This window comes from Ranitomeya imitator, chromosome 2 (assembly GCF_032444005.1).
Source record: "Ranitomeya imitator isolate aRanImi1 chromosome 2, aRanImi1.pri, whole genome shotgun sequence".
NCBI lineage: Eukaryota > Metazoa > Chordata > Amphibia > Anura > Dendrobatidae > Ranitomeya > Ranitomeya imitator.
The window spans coordinates 643522618-643548185 of NC_091283.1; the positions used below are offsets into that span (position 1 = coordinate 643522618).

Sequence of the window (25568 nt, forward strand, 5' to 3'; positions counted from 1 at the left end):
GGGGCTGTGTAATTATACTTACCTGCTCCCGGCATGGTCCCTGCAGTCCCTGCTTCTTCCAATGCTGCATCTTCTTCCTGTATTGAGTGGTCACATGGCACCGCTCATATACAGTAATGAATATGCGGCTCCACCCACCATAGAGGTGGAGCCACATATTCATTACTGTATATGAGCGGTGACGCTGCCCGCTCTATACAGGAAGAAGATGCAGCGCCGGGGAAGAAGCAGGGACGCAGCACCAGGACTAGGTAAGTATACGGGGAGGGGGAGCGCTGCGCTGCGCGATAGTCACCTGCTCCTCGGTCCCGGTGTCGCTCTGTCTTCAGCAGTGACGCTCAGGTGAGAGGGCGCGGTGACGTAGTCAGTGCGCGCCCTCTGCTGAGCGTCAGTGCCGAAGATGGAGCCACACGAGGAGCAGGTGACAGTGCCGGGGTCCTGAGCGAAGAGAAGTGAGTATGTGATTTTTTTTTTATGGCAGCCACAGCATATGGGGCAAGTGGCTGTGCAGAGCATCTTATGGGGCCTGTTGTGAATTCTGTTGTCGGGCTCCCTCCTGTGGTCATGAATGGTACTTCGGCTGGTTCTGTCCATGGACTTCCTCTGGTGGGTGTTTCTGAGTTTCCTTCCACAGGTGACGAGGTTAATTCGTTAGCTGGCTGCTCTATTTAATTCCACTTAGATCTTTGCTCCATGCCACCTGTCAATGTTCCAGTATTGGGCTAGTTCACTCCTGGATCGTTCTTGTGACCTGTCTTCCCAGCAGAAGCTAAGTTCCAGCTTGTATTTCTTTGGTTTGCTATTTTTCTGTCCAGCTTGCTATTTTTATTGTTGTTTTGCTTGCTGGAAGCTCTGGGACGCAGAGGGAGCGCCTCCACACCGTGAGTCGGTGCGGAGGGTCTTTTTGCGCCCTCTGCGTGGTCTTTTTGTAGGTTTTTGTGCTGACCGCAAAGTAACCTTTCCTATCCTCTTTCTGTTCAGTAAGTCGGGCCTCACTTTGCTAAATCTATTTCATCTCTGTGTTTGTATTTTCATCTTTACTCACAGTCATTATATGTGGGGGGCTGCCTTTTCCTTTGGGGAATTTCTCTGAGGCAAGGTAGGCTTTATTTTTCTATCTAAGGACTAGCTAGTTCCTTAGGCTGTGCCGAGTTGCATAGGGAGTGTTAGGCGCAATCCACGGCTATTTCTAGTGTGTTTGATAAGATTAGGGATTGCGGTCAGCAGAGTTCCCATGTCCCAGAGCTGGTCCTTTATTATCAGTAACTATCAGGTCATTCCGTGTGCTCTTAACCACCAGGTCCATTATTGTCCTGACCACCAGGTCAAAACAGTACAGGTGGCCCAAAGTACTAATGCTTCTCAATAGAGGGATAAGAGAAGTTCTGAGACCATTTTTTTTTCTTTGCACTGTGTTTTGTCTCTTTTCCCCTTTACCTCTGGGTGGTTAAGGACTCAGGTGTAAACATGGACATTCAAGGTCTGTCCTCTTGGATGGATAATCTCACTACAAGGGTACAAAACATTCAAGATTTTGTGGTTCAGAATCCGATGTCAGAGCCTAGGATTCCAATTCCTGATTTGTTTTTTGGTGATAGATCTAAGTTCTTGAATTTCAAAAATAATTGTAAATTGTTTCTTGCCTTAAAACCTCGCTCCTCAGGTGACCCTGTTCAACAAGTAAAGATCATTATTTCTTTGTTATGTGGTGACCCTCAAGACTGGGCATTTTCCCTTGCGCCAGGAGATCCGGCATTGCGTGATGTTGATGCGTTTTTCCTGGCGCTTGGATTGCTTTATGACGAACCTAATTCAGTGGATCAGTGTTGTGAATTCTGTGGCTGAATTAATTCCTGTGGTCACAAGTGGTACTGCAGCTTCTGGGCTTCCTCCCTCAGGTGTTCTGGTGAGCTCGTTGGCTGCCTTGTTATTTAACTCCACCTGATTCTGTCTTCCTTGCTCCTTGTCAATGTTCCAGTGTTGGATCTGAGCTTCTGGATCTTTCCTGTGGCCTGCTGCTCTGCTTAGATAAGTGCTTCTTTGCTTTTGTTGCTGTTTTTTCTGTCCAGCTTGTCTATTCGTTTTTGCTGGAAGCTCTGAGACGCAAAGGGTGTACCGCCATGTCGTTAGTTTGGCACGGTGGGTCTTTTTGCCCCCTTTGCGTGGTTTTTTGCTTTAGGGTTTTTTGTAGACTGCAAAGTTCCCTTTGCTATCCTCGCTCTATCTAGTATATCGGGCCTCACTTTGCTGAATCTATTTCATCCCTACGTTTTGTCTTTTCATCTTGCTAACAGTCATTATATGTGGGGGGCTGCCTTTTCCTTTGGGGTATTTCTCTGAGGCAAGTCAGGCTTGTATTTCTATCTTCAGGCTAGTCAGCTCCTCAGGCTGTGCCGAGTTGCATAGGTAGTGTCAGGCGCAATCCACAGCTGCCTTTAGTTGTGTGTAGGATAGGTTCAGGTATTGCGGTCTACAGAGATTCCACGTCTCAGAGCTCGTTCTATTGTTTTTGGGTTATTGTCAGATCACTGTATGTGCTCTGATTACTGGCACACTGTGTTACTGGATTGCCTTCATAACAGTACAAGGAGCCAAACTAATGATTCTCAATAGAGGGAAAAAAGAAGTTCTGACATCATTTTTTTTTCTCAGCTCTGTGTTCAGTCTTTTTTTTCCCCTAGACATTAGGGTGCTTCAGGACACAGCTGTGGACATGGATATTCAGGCTCTGTGCTCTTCAATGGATAATCTCGTTATAAATGTACAAAAGATTCAAGATACAATTGATCAGAAATCTATGCTAGAACCAAGAATTCCTATTCCTGATTTGTTTTTTGGTGATAGAACTAAGTTTCTGAGCTTCAAAAATAATTGTAAGCTATTTCTGGCCTTGAAACCTCATTCTTCTGGTAATTCAGTTCAACAGGTTTTGATTATTATTTCTTTTTTGCGCGGCGACCCTCAGGACTGGGCATTTTCTCTTGCGCCAGGAGACCCTGCATTGAGTGGTGTCGATGCGTTTTTCCTGGCGCTCGGATTGCTGTACGATGAGCCTAATTCAGTGGATCAGGCTGAGAAAAATTTGCTGGCTTTGTGCCAGGGTCAGGATGATATAGAAGTATATTGTCAGAAATTTAGGAAGTGGTCAGTACTCACTCTGTGGAATGAATCTGCGCTGGCAGCTTTGTTCAGAAAGGGTCTCTCTGAGGCTCTTAAGGATGTCATGGTGGGTTTTCCTATGACTGCTGGTTTGAATGAGTCTATGTCTTTGGCCATTCAGATCGGTCGTCGCTTGCGCGAGCGTAAATCTGTGCACCATCTGGCGGTATTGTCTGAGATTAAACCTGAGCCTATGCAGTGCGATAGGACTATGACCAGAGTTGAACGGCAAGAACACAGATGTCTGAATGGGCTGTGTTTCTACTGTGGTAATTCCACTCATGCTATTTCTGATTGTCCTAAGCGCACTAAGCGGTTCGATAGGTCTGCCGTCATTGGTACTGTACAGTCCAAATTCCTTCTGTCCATTACCTTGATATGCTCTTTGTCATCGTATTCTGTCATGGCGTTTGTGGATTCAGGCGCTGCCCTGAATCTGATGGATTTGGATTATGCTAAACGTTGTGGGTTTTTCTTGGAGCCTTTGCGGTGTCCTATTCCGTTGAGAGGAATTGATGCTACACCTTTGGCCAAGAATAAACCTCAGTACTGGGCCCAGCTGACCATGTGCATGGCTCCTGCACATCAGGAAGTTATTCGCTTTCTGGTGCTACATAATCTGCATGATGTGGTCGTGTTGGGGTTGCCATGGCTACAAACCCATAATCCAGTATTGGATTGGAACTCTATGTCGGTATCCAGCTGGGGTTGTCAGGGGGTACATGGTGATGTTCCATTTTTGTCTATTTCGTCATCCACTCCTTCTGAGGTCCCAGAGTTCTTGTCTGATTATCAGGATGTATTTGAAGAGCCCAAGTCCGATGCCCTACCTCCGCATAGGGATTGTGATTGTGCTATCAATTTGATTCCTGGTAGTAAATTCCCTAAAGGTCGTTTATTTAATTTATCCGTGCCTGAACACACCGCTATGCGCAGTTATGTGAAGGAGTCCCTGGAGAAGGGACATATTCGCCCATCGTCATCACCACTGGGAGCAGGGTTCTTTTTTGTAGCCAAGAAGGATGGTTCGCTGAGACCGTGTATTGATTACCGCCTTCTTAATAAGATCACTGTTAAGTTTCAGTATCCCTTGCCATTGTTATCTGACTTGTTTGCTCGGATTAAGGGGGCTAGTTGGTTCACAAAGATAGATCTTCGTGGTGCGTATAATCTGGTGAGAATCAGGCAGGGAGATGAATGGAAAACGGCATTTAATACGCCCGAGGGTCATTTTGAGTATCTAGTGATGCCGTTCGGACTTGCCAATGCTCCATCTGTTTTTCAGTCTTTTATGCATGACATCTTCCGTGAGTATCTGGATAAATTCCTGATTGTTTACTTGGATGACATTTTGATCTTCTCAGATGATTGGGAGTCTCATGTGAAGCAGGTCAGAATGGTTTTCCAGGTCCTGCGTGCTAATTCTTTGTTCGTGAAGGGATCAAAGTGTCTCTTCGGTGTGCAGAAAGTTTCATTTTTGGGGTTCATCTTTTCCCCTTCTACTATCGAGATGGATCCGGTTAAGGTCCAAGCCATCCAGGATTGGACTCAGCCGACATCTCTGAAAAGTCTGCAAAAGTTCCTGGGCTTTGCTAATTTTTATCGTCGCTTCATCTGTAATTTTTCTAGCATTGCCAAACCATTGACCGATTTGACCAAGAAGGGTGCTGATTTGGTTAATTGGTCTTCTGCTGCCGTGGAAGCTTTTCAGGAGTTGAAGCGTCGTTTTTGTTCTGCCCCTGTGTTGTGTCAACCAGATGTTTCTCTTCCGTTCCAGGTCGAGGTTGATGCTTCTGAGATTGGAGCAGGGGCGGTTTTGTCACAGAGAGCTTCTGGTTGCTCAGTGTTGAAACCATGTGCTTTCTTTTCCAGAAAGTTTTCTGCTGCTGAGCGTAATTATGATGTGGGCAACCGAGAGTTGCTGGCCATGAAGTGGGCATTCGAGGAGTGGCGTCATTGGCTTGAAGGAGCTAAGCATCGCGTGGTGGTATTGACTGATCATAAGAACCTTACTTATCTCGAGTCTGCCAAGCGCTTGAATCCTAGACAGGCCCGTTGGTCGTTATTTTTTGCTCGCTTCGATTTTGTGATTTCGTACCTTCCGGGCTCTAAAAATGTGAAGGCGGATGCTCTGTCTAGGAGTTTTGTGCCCAACTAACCGGGTTTATCTGAGCCGGCGAGTATCCTCAAGGAAGGAGTCATTGTGTCTGCCATCTCCCCTGATTTGCGGCGAGTGTTGCAAAAATTTCAGGCGAATAAACCTGATCGTTGTCCGGCGGAGAAACTGTTCGTCCCTGATAGGTGGACTAGTAAAGTTATCTCTGAACTTCATTGTTCGGTCTTGGCTGGTCATCCTGGAATCTTTGGTACCAGAGAGTTAGTGGCTAGATCCTTCTGGTGGCCATCTCTGTCACGGGATGTACGTACTTTTGTGCAGTCCTGTGGGATTTGTGCTAGGGCTAAGCCCTGCTGTTCACGTGCCAGTGGGTTGCTTTTGCCCTTGCCGGTCCCAAAGAGGCCTTGGACACATATTTCGATGGATTTCATTTCTGACCTTCCCATTTCTCAAAAGATGTCAGTCATTTGGGTGGTCTGTGATCGCTTTTCTAAAATGGTCCATCTGGTGCCCTTGGTTAAATTGCCTTCCTCCTCTGATTTGGTGCCTTTGTTCTTCCAGCATGTGGTTCGTTTGCATGGCATTCCTGAGAATATTGTTTCTGACAGAGGTTCCCAGTTTGTTTCAAGGTTCTGGCGAGCCTTTTGTGGTAGGATGGGCATTGACCTATCTTTTTCCTCGGCTTTCCATCCTCAGACTAATGGCCAGACCGAACGAACCAATCAGACCTTGGAAACATATCTGAGATGTTTTGTTTCTGCAGACCAGGATGATTGGGTGTCCTTTTTGCCGTTGGCTGAGTTCGCCCTTAATAATCGGGCCAGCTCGGCTACCTTGGTCTCTCCATTTTTCTGCAATTCTGGGTTCCATCCTCGTTTCTCTTCAGGACAGGTTGAGTCTTCGGACTGTCCTGGTGTGGATTCTGTGGTGGACAGGTTGCAGCAGATCTGGACTCAGGTAGTGGACAATTTGACCTTGTCCCAGGAGAAGGCTCAACTTTTCGCTAATCGCAGACGCCGTGTGGGTCCCTGACTTCGTGTTGGGGATCTGGTTTGGTTATCTTCTCGTCATATTCCTATGAAGGTTTCCTCTCCTAAATTTAAACCTCGTTTTATTGGTCCGTATAGGATTTCTGAGATTCTCAATCCTGTGTCCTTTCGTCTGACCCTCCCGGACTCCTTTTCCATACATAATGTATTCCATAGGTCGTTGTTGCGGAGATACGTGGCACCTATGGTTCCATCTGTTGAGCCTCCTGCCCCTGTTTTGGTGGAGGGGGAATTGGAGTATATTGTGGAGAAAATTTTGGATTCTCGTGTCTCTAGACGGAAACTCCAGTATCTGGTTAAATGGAAGGGTTATGCTCAGGAAGATAATTCCTGGGTTTTTGCCTCTGATGTCCATGCTCCAGATCTTGTTCGTGCCTTTCATGTGGCTCATCCTGGTCAGCATGGGGGCTCTGGTGAGGGTTCGGTGACCCCTCCTCAAGGGGGGGGGTACTGTTGTGAATTCTGTGGCTGAATTCATTCCTGTGGTCACAAGTGGTACTGCAGCTTCTGGGCTTCCTCCCTCAGGTGTTCTGGTGAGCTCATTGGCTGCCTTGTTATTTAACTCCACCTGATTCTGTCTTCCTTGCTCCTTGTCAATGTTCCAGTGTTGGATCTGAGCTTCTGGATCTTTCCTGTGGCCTGCTGCTCTGCTTAGATAAGTGCTTCTTTGCTTTTGTTGCTGTTTTTTCTGTCCAGCTTGTCTATTTGTTTTTGCTGGAAGCTCTGAGACGCAAAGGGTGTACCGCCGTGTCGTTAGTTCGGCACGGTGGGTCTTTTTGCCCCCTTTGCGTGGTTTTTTGCTTTAGGGTTTTTTGTAGACTGCAAAGTTCCCTTTGCTATCCTCGCTCTATCTAGTATATCGGGCCTCACTTTGCTGAATCTATTTCATCCCTACGTTTTGTCTTTTCATCTTGCTAACAGTCATTATATGTGGGGGGCTGCCTTTTCCTTTGGGGTATTTCTCTGAGGCAAGTCAGGCTTGTATTTCTATCTTCAGGCTAGTCAGCTCCTCAGGCTGTGCCGAGTTGCATAGGTAGTGTCAGGCGCAATCAACAGCTGCCTTTAGTTGTGTGTAGGATAGGTTCAGGTATTGCGGTCTACAGAGATTCCACGTCTCAGAGCTCGTTCTATTGTTTTTGGGTTATTGTCAGATCACTGTATGTGCTCTGATTACTGGCACACTGTGTTACTGGATTGCCTTCATAACAGATCAGGCAGAGAAAATCTTGCTGGCTCTGTGTCAGGGTCAGGATGAAGCGGAGATATATTGTCAGAAGTTTAGAAAGTGGTCTGTGCTCACTCAGTGGAATGAATGTGCCCTGGCAGCAATCTTCAGAAAGGGTCTCTCTGAAGCCCTTAAGGATGTCATGGTGGGATTTCCCATGCCTGCTGGTCTGAATGAGTCTATGTCCTTGGCCATTCAGATCGATCGACGCTTGCGTGAGCGTAAAGCTGTGCACCATTTGGCGGTACTATCTGAGCATGGGCCTGAGCCTATGCAATGTGATAGGACTTTGACCAGAGCTGAACGGCAAGAACACAGACGTCGGAATGGGCTATGTTTTTACTGTGGTGATTCCACTCATGCTATCTCCGATTGTCCTAAGCGCACTAAGGCTACGTTCAGACTAGCGTTGTGCGCCGCTGCGTCGGCGGCACAACGCACGCAAAAACGTGGCAAAACGCACACAAAAACGCTGCGTTTTGCGACGCGTGCGTCGTTTTTTGCCGAAAATCGGACGCAAGAAAAATGCAACTTGTTGCATTTTCTTGGTCCAACGCTTGCGGCAAAAAAGACGCATGAGTCGCAAAACGCAACAAACAAAAACGCATGCGTCCCCCATGTTAAACATAGGGGCGCATGACGCGTGCGTCGCCGCTGCGTCGCCCGACGCTAACCCGACGCACACTAGCACAACGCTAGTCTGAACGTAGCCTTAGCGGTTCTTTAGGTCTGCCACCATTGGTACGGTACAGTCTAAATTTCTATTGTCCGTTACTCTGATTTGCTCTTTGTCATCCTATTCTGTTATGCCATTTGTGGATTCAGGCGCTGCCCTGAATTTGATGGACTTGGAGTATGCTAGGCGCTGTGGTTTTTTCTTGGAGCCCTTGCAGTATCCTATTCCATTGAGAGGAATTGATGCTACGCCTTTGGCCAAGAATAAGCCTCAGTACTGGACCCAATTGACCATGTGCATGGCTCCTGCACATCAGGAGGATATCCACTTTCTGGTGTTGCATAATCTGCATGATGTGGTCGTTTTGGGGTTGCCATGGCTACAGGTTCATAATCCAGTATTGGACTGGAAATCTATGTCTGTGTCCAGCTGGGGTTGCCAAGGGGGTACATGGTGATGTTCCATTTTTGTCTATTTCGTCTTCCACTCCTTCTGAAGTTCCAGAGTTTTTGTCGGATTATCGGGATGTATTTGATGAGCCCAAAGCCAGTGCCCTACCTCTTCATAGGGATTGCGATTGTGCAATTAATTTGATTCCTGGTAGTAAGTTTCCTAAGGGCCGATTGTTCAATTTATCTGTGCCAGAACACGCCGCTATGCGGAGTTATATGAAGGAATCCTTGGAGAAAGGCCATATTCGCCCGTCATCATCACCGTTAGGAGCAGGGTTCTTTTTTGTGGCCAAGAAGGATGGTTCTTTGAGACCTTGTATTGATTACCGCCTTCTTAATAAAATTACAGTCAAATTTCAGTATCCTTTGCCGTTGCTGTCTGATTTGTTTGCTCGTATTAAAGGGGCTAGTTGGTTCACCAAGATAGATCTTCGAGGGGCGTATAATCTTGTGCGTATTAAACAAGGCGATGAATGGAAAACAGCATTTAATACGCCCGAGGGCCATTTTGAGTACCTGGTTATGCCATTCGGGCTTTCCAATGCTCCATCAGTATTTCAGTCCTTTATGCATGACATCTTCCGAGAGTACCTGGATAAATTCCTGATTGTGTATTTGGATGATATTTTGGTCTTTTCGGATGATTGGGAGTCTCATGTGAAGCAGGTCAGAATGGTGTTCCAGGTCTTTTGTGCAAATTCCTTGTTTGTGAAGGGGTCAAAGTGTCTCTTTGGAGTTCAGAAGGTTTCATTTTTGGGGTTCATTTTTTCCCCTTCTACTATCGAGATGGACCCTGTTAAAGTCCAGGCCATTTACGATTGGACTCAGCCGACATCTGTGAAGAGCCTGCAGAAGTTCCTGGGCTTTGCTAATTTTTATCGGCGCTTCATCGCTAATTTTTCTACTGTTGCTAAACCGTTGACTAATTTGACCAAGAAGGGTGCTGATGTGGTCAATTGGTCTTCTGCAGCTGTAGTCTTTTCAGGAGTTGAAGCGTCGTTTTTCTTCTGCCCCTGTGTTGTGCCAGCCAGATGTTTCGCTCCCGTTTCAGGTTGAGGTTGATGCTTCTGAGATTGGAGCAGGGGCTGTTTTGTCGCAAAGAAGTTCTGATGGCTCGGTGATGAAGCCATGTGCTTTCTTTTCTAGAAAGTTTTCGCCTGCTGAGCGTAATTATGATGTTGGTAATCGTGAGTTGTTGGCCATGAAGTGGGCATTCGAGGAGTGGCGTCATTGGCTTGAAGGAGCCAAGCATCGCGTGGTGGTCTTGACAGATCACAAGAATTTGACTTATCTTGAGTCTGCCAAACGGTTGAATCCGAGACAGGCTCGATGGTCATTATTTTTCTCCCGTTTTGATTTTGTGGTTTCGTACCTTCCTGGGCTCTAAGAATTTGAAGGCTGATGCCCTGTCAAGGAGTTTTGTGCCTGACTCTCCGGGTGTTCCTGAGCCGGCGGGTATTCTCAAAGAGGGGGTAATTTTGTCTGCCATCTCCCCTGATTTGCAGCGGGTGCTGCAAAAATTTCAGCCTGATAGACCTGACCGTTGCCCAGCGGAGAAACTGTTTGTCCCTGATAGATGGACTAGTAGAGTTATCTCTGAATTTCATTGTTCAGTGTTGGCTGGGCATCCTGGAATCTTTGGTACCAGAGATTTGGTGGCTAGATCCTTTTGGTGGCCGTCTTTGTCATGGGATGTGCGTTCTTTTGTGCAGTCCTGTGGGACTTGTGCTCGGGCTAAGCCCTGCTGTTTTCGTGCCAGTGGGTTGCTTTTGCCCTTGCCGGTCCCAAAGAGGCCCTGGACGCATATTTCTATGGATTTTATTTCGGATCTCCCCGTCTCTCAAAAGATGTCGGTCATTTGGGTGGTTTGTGATCTCTTTTCTAAGATGGTCCATTTGGTACCTTTGTCTAAATTGCCTTCCTCCTCTGATTTGGTGCCATTATTTTTCCAGCATGTGGTTCGTTTACATGGTATCCCGTAGAACATAGTTTCTGACAGAGGTTCCCAGTTTGTTTCGAGGTTTTGGCGATCCTTTTGTGCAAGGATGGGCATTGATTTGTCTTTTTCCTCGGCTTTCCATCCTCAGACAAATGGCCAAACCGAACGAACTAATCAAACTTTGGAAACATATCTGAGATGCTTTGTTTCTGCTGATCAGGATGATTGGGTGTCCTTTTTGCCGTTGGCTGAGTTCGCCCTTAATAATCGGGCCAGCTCGGCTACTTTGGTTTCGCCGTTTTTCTGCAATTCTGGTTTCCATCCTCATTTCTCTTCAGGGCAGGTTGAGTCTTCGGACTGTCCTGGTGTAGATACTGTGGTGGATAGGTTGCAGCAGATTTGGACTCATGTGGTGGACAATTTGACATTGTCCCAGGAGAAGGCTCAACGTTTCGCTAACCGCCGGCGCTGTGTGGGTCCCCGACTTCGTGTTGGGGATTTGGTTTGGTTGTCGTCTCGTTATAATAATAATAATAATAATCTTTATTTTTATATAGCGCTAACATATTCCGCAGCGCTTTACAGTTTGCACACATTATCATCACTGTCCCCGATTGGGCTCACAATCTAGAATTCCTATCAGTATGTCTTTGGAATGTGGGAGGAAACCGGAGTGCCCGGAGGAAACCCACGCAAACACGGAGAGAACATACAAACTCTTTGCAGATGTTGTCCTGGGTGGGATTAGAACCCAGGACCCCAGCGCTGCAAGGCTGTAGTGCTAACCACTGCGCCACCGTGCTGCCCCTCGTTATGTTCCTATGAAGGTTTCCTCTCCTAAGTTTAAGCCTCGTTTCATTGGTCCATATAAGATTTCTGAGGTTATCAATCCTGTGTCATTTCGTTTTGCCCTTCCTGCTTCTTTTGCCATCCATAATGTGTTCCATAGGTCGTTGTTGCAGAGATACGTGGTGCCTGTGGTTCCATCCGTTGATCCTACTGCCCCGGTGTTGGTTGAGGGGGAGTTGGAGTATGTGGTGGAGAAGATTTTGAATTCTCTTGTTTCGAGACGGAAACTCCAGTACCTGGTCAAGTGGAAGGGTTATGGTCAGGAAGATAATTCCTGGGTTTTTGCCTCTGATGTTCATGCTGCCGATCTGGTTCGTGCCTTTCATTTGGCTCATCCTGGTCGGCCTGGGGGCTCTGGTGAGGGTTCGGTGACCCCTCCTCAAGGGGGGGGTACTGTTGTGAATTCTGTTGTCGGGCTCCCTCCTGTGGTCATGAATGGTACTTCGGCTGGTTCTGTCCATGGACTTCCTCTGGTGGGTGTTTCTGAGTTTCCTTCCACAGGTGACGAGGTTAATTCGTTAGCTGGCTGCTCTATTTAACTCCACTTAGATCTTTGCTCCATGCCACCTGTCAATGTTCCAGTATTGGTCTAGTTCACTCCTGGATCGTTCTTGTGACCTGTCTTCCCAGCAGAAGCTAAGTTCCAGCTTGTATTTCTTTGGTTTGCTATTTTTCTGTCCAGCTTGCTATTTTTATTGTTGTCTTGCTTGCTGGAAGCTCTGGGACGCAGAGGGAGCGCCTCCGCACCGTGAGTCGGTGCGGAGGGTCTTTTTGCGCCCTCTGCGTGGTCTTTTTGTAGGTTTTTGTGCTGACCGCAAAGTAACCTTTCCTATCCTCAGTCTGTTCAGTAAGTCGGGCCTCACTTTGCTAAATCTATTTCATCTCTGTGTTTGTATTTTCATCTTTACTCACAGTCATTGTATGTGGGGGGCTGTCTTTTCCTTTGGGGAATTTCTCTGAGGCAAGGTAGGCTTCATTTTTCTATCTCAGGGCTAGCTAGTTCCTTAGGCTGTGCCGAGTTGCATAGGGAGCGTTAGGCGCAATCCACGGCTATTTCTAGTGTGTTTGATAGGATTAGGGATTGCGGTCAGCAGAGTTCCCACGTCCCAGAGCTTGTCCTTTATTATTAGTAACTATCAGGTCATTCCGTGTGCTCTTAACCACCAGGTCCATTATTGTCCTGACCACCAGGTCAAAACAGTACAGGTGGCCCAAAGTACTAATGCTTCTCAATAGAGGGATAAGAGAAGTTCTGAGACCATTTTTTTTTTCTTTGCACTGTGTTTTGTCTCTCTTTTCCCCTTTACCTCTGGGTGGTTCAGGACTCAGGTGTAAACATGGACATTCAAGGTCTGTCCTCTTGGATGGATAATCTCACTACAAGGGTACAAAACATTCAAGATTTTGTGGTTCAGAATCCGATGTCACAGTCTAGGATTCCAATTCCTGATTTGTTTTTTGGTGATAGATCTAAGTTCTTGAATTTCAAAAATAATTGTAAATTGTTTCTTGCCTTAAAACCTCGCTCCCACGTCCCAGAGCTCGTCCTTTATTATCAGTAACTATCAGGTCATTCCGTGTGCTCTTAACCACCAGGTCCATTATTGTCCTGACCACCAGGTCATAACAGGGGCCATACTTGTGCAGCACTATATGGGGCAAGTGGCTGTGCAGAGCATCTTATGGGGCCATACTTGTGCAGCATTATATGGGGCAAGTGGCTGTGCAGAGCATCTTATGGGGCCATACTTGTGCAGCATTATATGGGGCAAGTGGCTGTGCAGAGCATCTTATGGGGCCATACTTGTGCAGCACTATATGGGGCAAGTGGCTGTGCAGAGCATCTTATGGGGCCATACTTGTGCAGCACTATATGGGGCAAGTGGCTGTGCAGAGCATCGTATAGGGCCATACTTGTGCAGCACTATATGGGGCAAGTGGCTGTGCAGAGCATCGTATAGAGCCATACTTGTGCAGCACTATATGGGGCAAGTGGCTGTGCAGAGCATCTTATGGGGCCATAACACTTGTGCAGCACTATATGGGGCAAGTGGCTGTGCAGAGCATCTTATGGGGCCATAACACTTGTGCAGCATTATATGGGGCAAGTAGCTGTGCAGAGCATCTTATGGGGCCATAACACTTGTGCAGCATTATATGGGGCAAGTGGCTGTGCAGAGCATATGTATGAGGCCATAATGCTTGTGCAGCACTATATGGGGCAAGTGGCTGTACGGAGCACTATAATGGGGCCATAACACTTGTGCAGCATTATATGGGGCAAGTGGCTGTGCAGAGCATCTTATGGGGACATACTTGTGCAGCACTATATGGGGCAAGTGGCTGTGCAGAGCATCGTATAGGGCCATACTTGTGCAGCACTATATGGGGCAAGTGGCTGTGCAGAGCATCATATAGGGCCATACTTGTGCAGCATTATATGGGGCAAGTGGCTGTGCAGAGCATCTTATGGGGCCATAACACTTGTGCAGCATTATATGGGGCAAGTAGCTGTGCAGAGCATCTTATGAGGCCATAACACTTGTGCAGCATTATATAGGGCAAGTGGCTGTGCAGAGCATCTGTATGAGGCCATAATGCTTGTGCAGCGCTATATGGGGCAAGTGGCTGTACGGAGCACTATAATGGGGCCATAACACTTGTGCAGCATTATATGGGGCAAGTGGCTGTGCAGAGCATCTTATGGGGACATACTTGTGCAGCACTATATGGGGCAAGTGGCTGTGCAGAGCATCGTATAGGGCCATACTTGTGCAGCACTATATGGGGCAAGTGGCTGTGCAGAGCATCTGTATGAGGCCATAATGCTTGTGCAGCACTATATGGGGCAAGTGGCTGTACGGAGCACTATAATGGGGCCATAACACTTGTGCAGCATTATATGGGGCAAGTGGCTGTGCAGAGCATCTTATGGGGACATACTTGTGCAGCATTATATGGGGCAAGTAGCTGTGCAGAGCATCTTATGGGGCCATACTTGTGCAGCATTATATGGGGCAAGTGGCTGTGCAGAGCATCTTATGGGGCCATACTTGTGCAGCACTATATGGGGCAAGTGGCTGTGCAGAGCATCTTATGGGGCCATACTTGTGCGGCACTATATGGGGCAAGTGGCTGTGCGGAGCATCTTATGGGGCCATACTTGTGCAGCACTATATGGGGCAAGTGGCTGTGCAGAGCATCTTATGGGGCCATACTTGTGCAGCACTATATGGGGCAAGTAGCTGTGCAGAGCATCTTATGGGGCCATAACACTTGTGCAGCATTATATGGGGCAAGTGGCTGTGCAGAGCATCTGTATGAGGCCATAATGCTTGTGCAGCACTATATGGGGCAAGTGGCTGTACGGAGCACTATAATGGGGCCATAACACTTGTGCAGCATTATATGGGGCAAGTGGCTGTGCAGAGCATCTGTATGAGGCCATAATGCTTGTGCAGCACTATATGGGGCAAGTGGCTGTACGGAGCACTATAATGGGGCCATAACACTTGTGCAGCATTATATGGGGCAAGTAGCTGTGTGGAACATCTGTCTGGGGCCATAACGCTTTTGCAGCACTATATGGAGCAAGTGGCTGTACGGAGCATCTTATGGGGCCATAACACTTGTGCAGCACTATAAGGGGCAAGTGACTGTACGGAGCATCTTATGGGGCCATAACGCTTGTGCAGCATTATATTGGGCAAATATCTCTATGGAGCATCTTATGAGGCCCTTATTACCCTTTATGCAGCATTATATGGGGCATATCTTAATATGGAGCATCTTATGGGGCCATAATGAACTTTATGGAGCATTATATGAGGCTCCTGATTCAATATGGATATTCAAAAACACTTAACCTACTGATGTCTCAATTAATTTTACTTTTATTGGTATCTATTTTTACTTTTGAAATTCACCGGTAGTTGCTGCATTTTTCACCCTAGGCTTATACTCGAGTCATTAAGTTTTCACAGTTTTTTGTGGCAAAATTAGGGGGGTCGGCTTATACTCGCATCGGCTTATACTCGAGTATATACGGTATATACTGTACATATTCCCATCACTGTAGTTATATATGTAAGTACCAAACAATACACAGGAATTGGCCAGTTTGTCAAATAAGTACCTTACTTTTATAAGGATAGTCTATGTAACTGTCAGTTCAAATTTGTTTGTTCAGTACTTGTATAAATGTTGACAAACGCAATGTTCCACAGCATTTTTTTTGTAAATATATTTTAACAATTCTATGAGCAAAGGAAAAAGGAAAAATAACAGCTTACCGGAGATCGATAATAGTAATCACACCCATAATAATAATCACAGTATACGACAAAGAAATCCAATATATTAATGATTATTGCAGCGATGGTAAATATGACTGATACGATGTTCAAACCAAAAGACGCTTTAACCTGAATGAGGGAAAGAAACAACAAAATAATGATAAATACATGGTAGTTTAACATTCTTAGAATAACTGCAATAGACCATCTTACTCCATGGTAGCATTTTAGAATCTTGTTATACATCTTACATCTTCCTATACATCATTCAAAAAAAGTATCTTGTGTTATTATGAGCTCTGCATTGTATTAACACATGCAAAGATATATGCAAAATGCATCACACATGATTTCCTCTGTTTATATCAAGGTTATGCATTATGCTACATAATGTTACTTTTCCCCTGCCATGAACTGTTAACTACGTAGTATTGTTCGGTAGCATATGCATAGTCAGATAATAAAAAGGGTAATCTGGGCTGTCGACTGGTCTGATTCATAGAATCATAAAATGTTAGAGTCGGAAGGGACCTCCAGGATCATCTGGTCTAAGCCCTATCTCAATGTAGGATTCACTAAACCATCCCAGACAAATGTCTGTCCAGCCTCTGCTTGAAGACTTCCATTGAAGGAGAACTCACCACTAGGGTTGAGCGAAACGGATCATTCATTTTTAAAAGTCGCCGACTTTGGGCAAAGTCGGGTTTCATGAAACCCGATCCGACCCTTGTGTGGGGTCGGCCATGCGGTACGCGACTTTCGCGCCAAAGTCGCGTTTCAATGACGCGAAAAGCGCCATTTCTCAGCCAATGAAGGTGGACGCAGAGTGTGGGCAGCGTGATGACATAGGTCTCAGTCCCCACCATCTTAGAGAAGGGCATTGCAGTGATTGGCTTGCTGTCTGCGGCGTCACAGGGGCTATAAAGGGGCGTTCCAGCCGACCGCCATCTTACTGCTGCTGATCTGAGCCTAGGGAGAGGTTGCTGCCGCTTCGTCAGAAGCAGGGATAGCGTTAGGCAGGGTCCATTAACCACCAAAGCGCTGTAGCTCATTGGGCTGCCCTAGAAGGCTCCCTGATAGCTGCATTGCTGTGTGTACGCCGCTGTGCAAACCAACTGCTTTTTTCAAAGCACAAATCCTGTTGTTCCTTCCTTTCTGCACAGCTATCTTGTTTGTTTGTCCACACTTTTTATTTCATTTGTGCATCAGTCCACTCCTTATTGCTGCCTGCCATACCTGGCTGAGATTACTGCAGGGAGATAGTAATTGTAGGACAGTCCCTGTTTTTTTTTTTTTTTGTGGGAGATTAAGATTGGCATTTCTGCTAGAGTGCCATCCCTGTGTGTGCCATCTCTCTCACATAGTGGGCCATAGAACTCCTTTTCCTTTTTCTGTTTTTTTTTGTGGGGTTTATAAATTCTCCCTGATAAAAAAATACAGTGGGAGATTAATATTGGCCTTTGGGCTTCTGTGCCAGTCCTGAGTGTGCCATCTCTCTCTCAAATAGTGGGCCATAGAAAGCCTATTAATTTTTTTTTTATTGGGTTTCTAAATACTCCCAGAAAAAATAAAAAAAAATCAGTGGGAGATTAATATTGCCCTTTCTGCTTGTGTGCCACTCCTGACTCCTGGGTGTGCCATCTCTCTCTTTCAAATAGTGGGCACTGGGCCATAGAAAGCCTATTTTTTTGTATTGTGTTTCTAAATTCTCCCTGAAAAAAATCAAAAAGAAATCAGTGGGAGATTAATATTGCCCTTTCTGCTTGTGTGCCACTCCTGACTCCTGGGTGTGCCATCTCTCTCTCTCAAATAGTGGGCCATAGAAAGCCTATTTTTTTTTTATTGTGTTTCTAAAGTCTCCCTGAAAAAAAAAAAATCAGTGGGAGATTAATATTGCCCTTTCTGCTTGTGTGCCAGTCTTGACTCCTGGGTGTGCCATCTCTCTCTCTCAAATAGTGGGCAGTGGGCCATAGAAAGGCTATTTTTTTTAATTTGGTTTCTAAATTCTCCCTGAAAAAATCATTTTATTTTATTTGGTTCCTAAATTCTTCCTGAAAAAATCATTTTATTTTATTTGGTTTCTAAATTCTTCCTGAAAAAATCATTTTATTTTATTTGGTTTCTAAAGTCTCCCTGAAAAAAAAAAAATCAGTGGGAGATTAATATTGCCCTTTCTGCTTGTGTGCCAGTCTTGAATCCTGGGTGTGCCATCTCTCTCTCTCAAATAGTGGGCAGTGGGCCATAGAAAGGCTATTTTTTTTTTTATTTGGTTTCTAAATTCTCCATGAAAAAAATCATTTTATTTTATTTGGTTTCTAAATTCTTCCTGAAAAAATCATTTTATTTTATTTGGTTTCTAAAGTCTCCCTGAAAAAAAAAAAAATCAGTGGGAGATTAATTATGCCCTTTCTGCTTGTGTGCCAGTCTTGAATCCTGGGTGTGCCATCTCTCTCTCTCAAATAGTGGGCACTGGGCCATAGAAAGGCTATTTTTTTTATTTGGTTTCTAAATTCTCCCTGAAAAAATTTAAAAAGAAATCAGTGGGAGATTAATATTGCCCTTTCTGCTTGTGTGCCACTCCTGACTCCTGGGTGTGCCATCTCTCTCTTTCAAATAGTGGGCACTGGGCCATAGAAAGCCTATTTTTTTTATTGTGTTTCTAAAGTCTCCCTGAAAAAAAAAATCAGTTGGAGATTAATATTGCCCTTTCTGTTTGTGTGCCAGTCTTGACTCCTGGGTGTGCCATCTCTCTCTCTCAAATAGTGGGCAGTGGGCCATAGAAAGACTTTTTTTTTTTTATTTGGTTTCTAAATTCTCCCTGAAAAAATCATTTTAATTTATTTGGTTTCTAATTCTTCCTGAAAAAATCATTTCATTATATCAAGGTTATGCATTATGCTACATAATGTTACTTTTCCCCTGCCATGAACTGTTAACTACGTAGTATTGTTCGGTAGCATATGCATAGTCAGATAATAAAAAGGGTAATCTGGGCTGTCGACTGGTCTGATTCATAGAATCATAATATGTTAGAGTCGGAAGGGACCTCCAGGATCATCTGGTCTAAGCCCTATCTCAATGTAGGATTCACTAAACCATCCCAGACAAATGTCTGTCCAGCCTCTGCTTGAAGACTTCCATTGAAGGAGAACTCACCACTAGGGTTGAGCGAAACGGATCGTTCATTTTTAAAAGTCGCCGACTTTTGGCAAAGTCGGGTTTCATGAAACCTGATCCGACCCTTGTGTGGGGTCGGCCATGCGGTACGCGACTTTCGCGCCAAAGTCGCGTTTCAATGACGCGAAAAGCGCCATTTCTCAGCCAATGAAGATGGACGCAGAGTGTGGGCAGCGTGATGACATAGGTCTCAGTCCCCACCATCTTAGAGAAGGGCATTGCAGTGATTGGCTTGCTGTCTGCGGCGTCACAGGGGCTATAAAGGGGCGTTCCAGCCGACCGCCATCTTACTGCTGCTGATCTGAGCCTAGGGAGAGGTTGCTGCCGCTTCGTCAGAAGCAGGGATAGCGTTAGGCAGGGTCCATTAACCACCAAACCGCTTGTGCTGTAGCGATTTCCACTGTCCAACACCACCTTTTGTTTGCAGGGACAGTGGAAGCTACATTTTTTTTCCTCAGCGCTGTAGCTCATTGGGCTGCCCTAGAAGGCTCCCTGATAGCTGCATTGCTGTGTGTACGCCGCTGTGCAAACCAACTGCTTTTTTCAAAGCACAAATCCTGTTGTTCCTTCCTTTCTGCACAGCTATCTTGTTTGTTTGTCCACACTTTTTATTTCATTTGTGCATCAGTCCACTCCTTATTGCTGCCTGCCATACCTGGCTGAGATTACTGCAGGGAGATAGTAATTGTAGGACAGTCCCTGTTTTTTTTTTTTTTGTGGGAGATTAAGATTGGCATTTCTGCTAGAGTGCCATCCCTGTGTGTGCCATCTCTCTCACATAGTGGGCCATAGAAAGCCTTTTCCTTTTTCTGTTTTTTTTTGTGGGGTTTATAAATTCTCCCTGATAAAAAAAATACAGTGGGAGATTAATATTGGCCTTTGGGCTTCTGTGCCAGTCCTGAGTGTGCCATCTCTCTCTCAAATAGTGGGCCATAGAAAGCCTATTAATTTTTTTTTATTGGGTTTCTAAATACTCCCAGAAAAAATAAAAAAAAATCAGTGGGAGATTAATATTGCCCTTTCTGCTTGTGTGCCACTCCTGACTCCTGGGTGTGCCATCTCTCTCTCTCAAATAGTGGGCCATAGAAAGACTATTTTTTTTTTATTGTGTTTCTAAATTCTCCCTGAAAAAATCAAAAAGAAATCAGTGGGAGATTAATATTGCCCTTTCTGCTTGTGTGCCACTCCTGACTCCTGGGTGTGCCATCTCTCTCTCTCAAATAGTGGGCCATAGAAAGCCTATTTTTTTTTTATTGTGTTTCTAAATTCTCCCTGAAAAAAAAAAAAAATCAGTGGGAGATTAATATTGCCCTTTCTGCTTGTGTGCCAGTCTTGACTCCTGGGTGTGCCATCTCTCTCTCTCAAATAGTGGGCACTGGGCCATAGAAAGGCTATTTTTTTTAATTTGGTTTCTAAATTCTCCCTGAAAAAATCATTTTATTTTATTTGGTTTCTAAATTCTTCCTGAAAAAATCATTTTATTTTATTTTGTTTCTAAAGTCTCCCTGAAAAAAAAAAAATCAGTGGGAGATTAATATTGCCCTTTCTGCTTGTGTGCCAGTCTTGACTCCTGGGTGTGCCATCTCTCTCTCTCAAATAGTGGGCAGTGGGCCATAGAAAGGCTATTTTTTTTTTATTTGGTTTCTAAATTCTCCCTGAAAAAATCATTTTATTTTATTTGGTTTCTAAATTCTTTCTGAAAATATCATTTTATTTTATTTTGTTTCTAAAGTCTCCCTGAAAAAAAAAATCAGTGGGAGATTAATATTGCCCTTTCTGCTTGTGTGACAGTCTTGACTCCTGGGTGTGCCATCTCTCTCTCTCTCAAATAGTGGGCACTGGGCCATAGAAAGGCTATTTTTTTTTAATTTGGTTTCTAAATTCTCCCTGAAAAAATCATTTTATTTTATTTGGTTTCTAAATTCTTCCTGAAAAAATCATTTTATTTTATTTTGTTTCTAAAGTCTCCCTGAAAAAAAAAAAAAATCAGTGGGAGATTAATATTGCCCTTTCTGCTTGCGTGCCAGTCTTGAATCTTGGGTGTGCCATCTCTCTCTCTCTCGAACAGTGGGCACTGGGCCATAGAAAGGCTATTTTTTTTTTATTTGGTTTCTAAATTCTCCCTGAAAAAATCATTTTATTTTATTTGGTTTCTAAATTCTTCCTGAAAATATCATTTTATTTTATTTTGTTTCTAAAGTCTCCCTGAAAAAAAAAAAAAAAATCAGTGGGAGATTAATATTGCCCTTTCTGCTTGTGTGCCAGTCTTGACTCCTGGGTGTGCCATCTCTCTCTCTCTCAAATAGTGGGCACTGGGCCATAGAAAGCCTATTTTGTTTTATTTGGTTTCTAAATTCTCCCTGAACATATAAAAAAAAAAAGTGGGAGATCAATATTGACATTTCTGCTTGAGTGACAGTCCTGCGTGTGTGGCATCTCTCTCATTTGGTGCCACCGAAAACAGAGTGTGTAACATTGTGCCTGATTTTCCTTGCGGTCTCACCCACCTGTAAAGGGATATCTAAATCATACTGAAGTTATAGCTCACCGTGTAAGTTGTTTGACAGCAACAAATACCATTACTTTGGTTACGTTTTTAAAACAATAAGGAAGTCTGGTGGAAGAGGTCGTGGCCGTGGGCGTTCATTGTCAGCTGGTAATGATGGTAGTGGTAGTGGAGCATCAGGTGGTCGTGGGAAAAAAAATATTGCACCTAAGCCTGGAGCTGTGGAGCCAGGTTCGTCGTCTGGCTACAGAAGGCCTCGAACGCTCCCTTTTCTGGGAGTAGGAAAACCGCTTTTAAAGCCGGAGCAGCAAGAGCAAGTTTTGGCTTACCTTGCTGACTCAGCCTCTAGCTCTTTTGCCTCCTCTTTTGAAACTGGTAAATGTAAAAGCAGCGTCGTTAGTGGATGTTCACGGTCAGGGACAAGTCGCTTCCTTGTCCTCTTCAGCAAAAACAACAACAGAGAAGGATGCAGCAGGCGACACAACGGGTTACTCCATGGAGCTCTTTACACATACCGTCCCTGGCTTAGAAAGTGAAGCAGTTAACAGGCCATGCCCATTACAAGTTGAATCTGACATGGAGTGCACTGATGCACAGCCACAGCCAGACTACTATGCTGGTCCTTTGACTCAGACCACAACATTGCTCTCGCAGGGTACTGATCCAGAATCAGACCCTGATGAGACTATGTTGCCCCGTCACGAACGGTCTACCACCGACTTACACGGTGACACAGACGAAGTTGCGCACGAGCTAGAAGAGGAGGGTATAGATGACCCAGTTGTTGACCCCGATTGGCAGCCATTGGGGGAACAGGGTGCAGGCGGCAGTAGTTCTGAAGCGGAGGAGGAGGGGCCGCAGCAGGCATCAACATTGCAACAGGTTCCATCTGCCGGGCCCGTAGATGGGACAAAACGCGTGGCAAAGCCAAAAACTGTTGGAGGACAGCGTGTCCATCCGGTTAAAGCTCAGTCTGCAATGCCTGAAAAGGGATCCGAGGCTCGAAAGAGTGCAGTCTGGCATTTTTTTAAACAACATCCAATTGATCTGCACAAAGTCATCTGTCAAAAATGTTCAACTACCTTAAGCAGAGGGCAGAATCTGAAAAGTCTGAATACAAGTTGCATGTATAGACATTTATCCACCATGCATTTGCAAGCCTGGACTAACTACCAAACGTCCCTTAAGGTTGTAGCACCCTCGGCCAATGAAGCTACTCACCAATGCTACATCCCTGCCGTCACTGTAAGGCCACCATTTTCCGCACCACCTGCAGTATCTGTGCAGATTTCTTTGCCAGGCCAAAGCAGTCAGGGTCAGGGAATCACCAGTTTCATAGTAGGAAACACTGCATCTAGGGCACAGGCGGAAACAATACCATCTCCAACCGTCTCTCAGTCTGCCATGTCCACCGGCACACCCGCTAGTTCCACGATCTCCAGCTCTCCAGTCCAGCTCACCCTACATGAGACTCTGGTTAGAAAAAGGAAGTACTTATCCTCGCATCCGCGTACACAGGGTTTGAACACCCACATAGCTAGACTAATCTCATTAGAGATGATGCCCTACCGGTTAGTTGAAAGTGAAGCTTTCAAAGCCCTGATGGACTACGCTGTACCACGCTACGAGCTACCCAGTCGACACTTCTTTTCGAGAAAAGCCATCCCAGCCCTCCACCAGCATGTTAAAGAGCGCATCGTCCATGCACTCAGGCAATCTGTGAGTACAAAGGTGCACCTGACAACAGATGCATGGACCAGTAGGCATGGCCAGGGACGTTACGTGTCCATCACGGCACACCGGGTGAATGTGGTGGATGCAGGGTCCACAGGGGACAGCAATTTCGGGACAGTTCTGCCTAGCCCACGGTCTAGGAAACAGTTGGCTGTAGGCGTTGGCACCCCCTCCTCCTCGTCCTCCTGCAGAAGCGAGAGCTCGTCCACAGATCGCAGTCGCCCAATCACTCCATCCGCAGCTGCCACTGTTGCACACCAGTTGTCCCATTATGGAGCAGCTACTGGCAAGCGTCAGCAGGCTGTATTGGCTATGAAGTGTTTGGGCGACAACAGACACACCGCGGAAGTTCTGTCCGAGTTCTTGCAGAAAGAAACGCAGTCGTGGCTGGGCACAGTAGATCTTGAGGCAGGCAAGGTAGTGAGTGATAACGGAAGGAATTTCATGGCTGCCATCTCCCTTTCCCAACTGAAACACATTCCTTGCCTGGCTCACACCTTAATCCTGGTGGTGCAGTGCTTCCTGTAAACGTATCCGGGGTTATCCGACCTGCTCCTCAAAGTGCGCGGACTTTGCTCACATATCCGCCGTTCGCCCGTACACTCCAGCCGTATGCAGACCTATCAGCGGTCTTTGAACCTTCCCCAGCATCGCCTAATCATAGACGTTACAACAAGGTGGAACTCAACACTGCACATGCTTCAGAGACTGTGCGAACAGAGGCGGGCTGTTATGTTTTTGTGGGAGGATACGCATACACGGGCAGGCAGTAGGATGGCAGACATGGAGTTGTCAGGTGTGCAGTGGTCGAAGATACAAGACACGTGTCAAGTCCTTCAGTGTTTTGAGGAATGCACACGGCTGGTTAGTGCAGACAACGCCATAATAAGCATGAGCATCCCCCTAATGCATCTGCTGATGCAAAGTTTGACGCACATAAAAAATCAGGCGTCTGCAGCAGAGGAAGAGGAAAGCCTTGATGACAGTCAGCCATTGTCTGGTCAGGGCAGTGTACAGGACGAGGTAGCGGGCGAAGAGGAGGAGGACGAGGAGGATGATGGGGATGAGTATATTTTTAATGAGGAAGCTTTTCCGGGGCCACTGGAAATTGGTGGCGTGGCAAGGCCGGGATCTGGTTTTTTGAGGGACACAAGTGACGTAGATTTGCCTGAAACTGCCCCTCAACCAAGCACAACCGCTGATTTGACAACTGGAAGTTTGGCCCACATGGCGGATTATGCCTTACGTATCCTCAAAAGGGACACACGCATTACTAAAATGATGAACGATGACGATTACTGGTTGGCCTGCCTCCTTGATCCTCGCTATAAAGGCAAATTGCAAAATATTATGCCACATGACCGACTCTTGTTGACCGTTTGCTTCAGGCATTCCCAGCACACAGCGCCCGTGATCATTCTCACACGAGCAGCAGGGGGCAGCAGAACAGAAGTGTTAGAGGTGCAGAAATCCGAAGTAGCGTTGGACAGAGGGGTTTTCTGACCAGGTTGTGGAGTGATTTTGCTATGACCGCAGACAGGACAGGTACTGCTGCATCAATTCAAAGTGACAGGAGACAACATTTGTCCAGTATGGTTACTAACTATTTTTCATCACTTATCGATGTTCTACCTCAACCGTCATTCCCATTTGATTACTGGGCATCCAAATTAGACACCTGGCCAGAATTGTCAGAATATGCATTGCAGGAGCTTGCTTGCCTGGCAGCTAGTGTCCTATCAGAAAGAGTATTCAGTGCTGCAGGTTCAATATTAATCGAAAAAAGGACTCGTCTGACCACCCAAAATGTTGATGATCTAACCTTCATTAAAATGAACCACAACTGGATTTCGAATTCTTTTGCCCCACCTTGCCCGGCCGACACCTAGCTTTCCTATGAAAAGTTATTGCCTGTGGACTACTCTGAATGACTTTACCAATCTCGTAATTTTCAGCACCTGATTGTCCAGCATACGACATGTTTACACCTCCCTAAATGGCCAAACTCCCCACACGGGGCCGTGGTATCGCCACTTGGCGCAAGCACCCGTGAGAGTGCTGTTTGTCTGAAGAGGTGGGTGTGCCTGCTTTTGGTCTACGGCACTGCCACTGGGTCCCTCATGGTACAATAAAGTGTCTCTGGCGGTGGTGGTGCGCACCCAACGTCAGACACACTGTTGTAACATGAGGGGCCCTGGTCATGTACCGTCGGCCACAAGAGAGTTCACCCACCCCCAGCACAAACATTGCTCTACCACTTGCACAATTATCTCTCACAGTTACACCTATGTTTAGTCTATGCGCTGACATCTGTAAATTACTGCCACTGACAATACCATTGTGTTGACATGTATGATGGTACTTAACATAGTCAGGGGCAGTGTCCTATAT

General features: G+C 45.8%; 1 protein-coding gene across 1 annotated transcript in view; it reads right to left on the reverse strand.

Annotated features, from left to right (window-relative positions):
- The window catches only part of LOC138667662 (membrane-spanning 4-domains subfamily A member 4A-like), a 149974-nt gene that overhangs the window by 10020 nt on the left and 114386 nt on the right, over nucleotides 1–25568 (reverse strand). The window contains exon 5 of the mRNA XM_069755788.1: nucleotides 15758–15889. Coding sequence (XP_069611889.1) covers nucleotides 15758–15889 — 132 coding nt within the window. The remainder of the gene's footprint in view (nucleotides 1–15757; nucleotides 15890–25568) is intronic.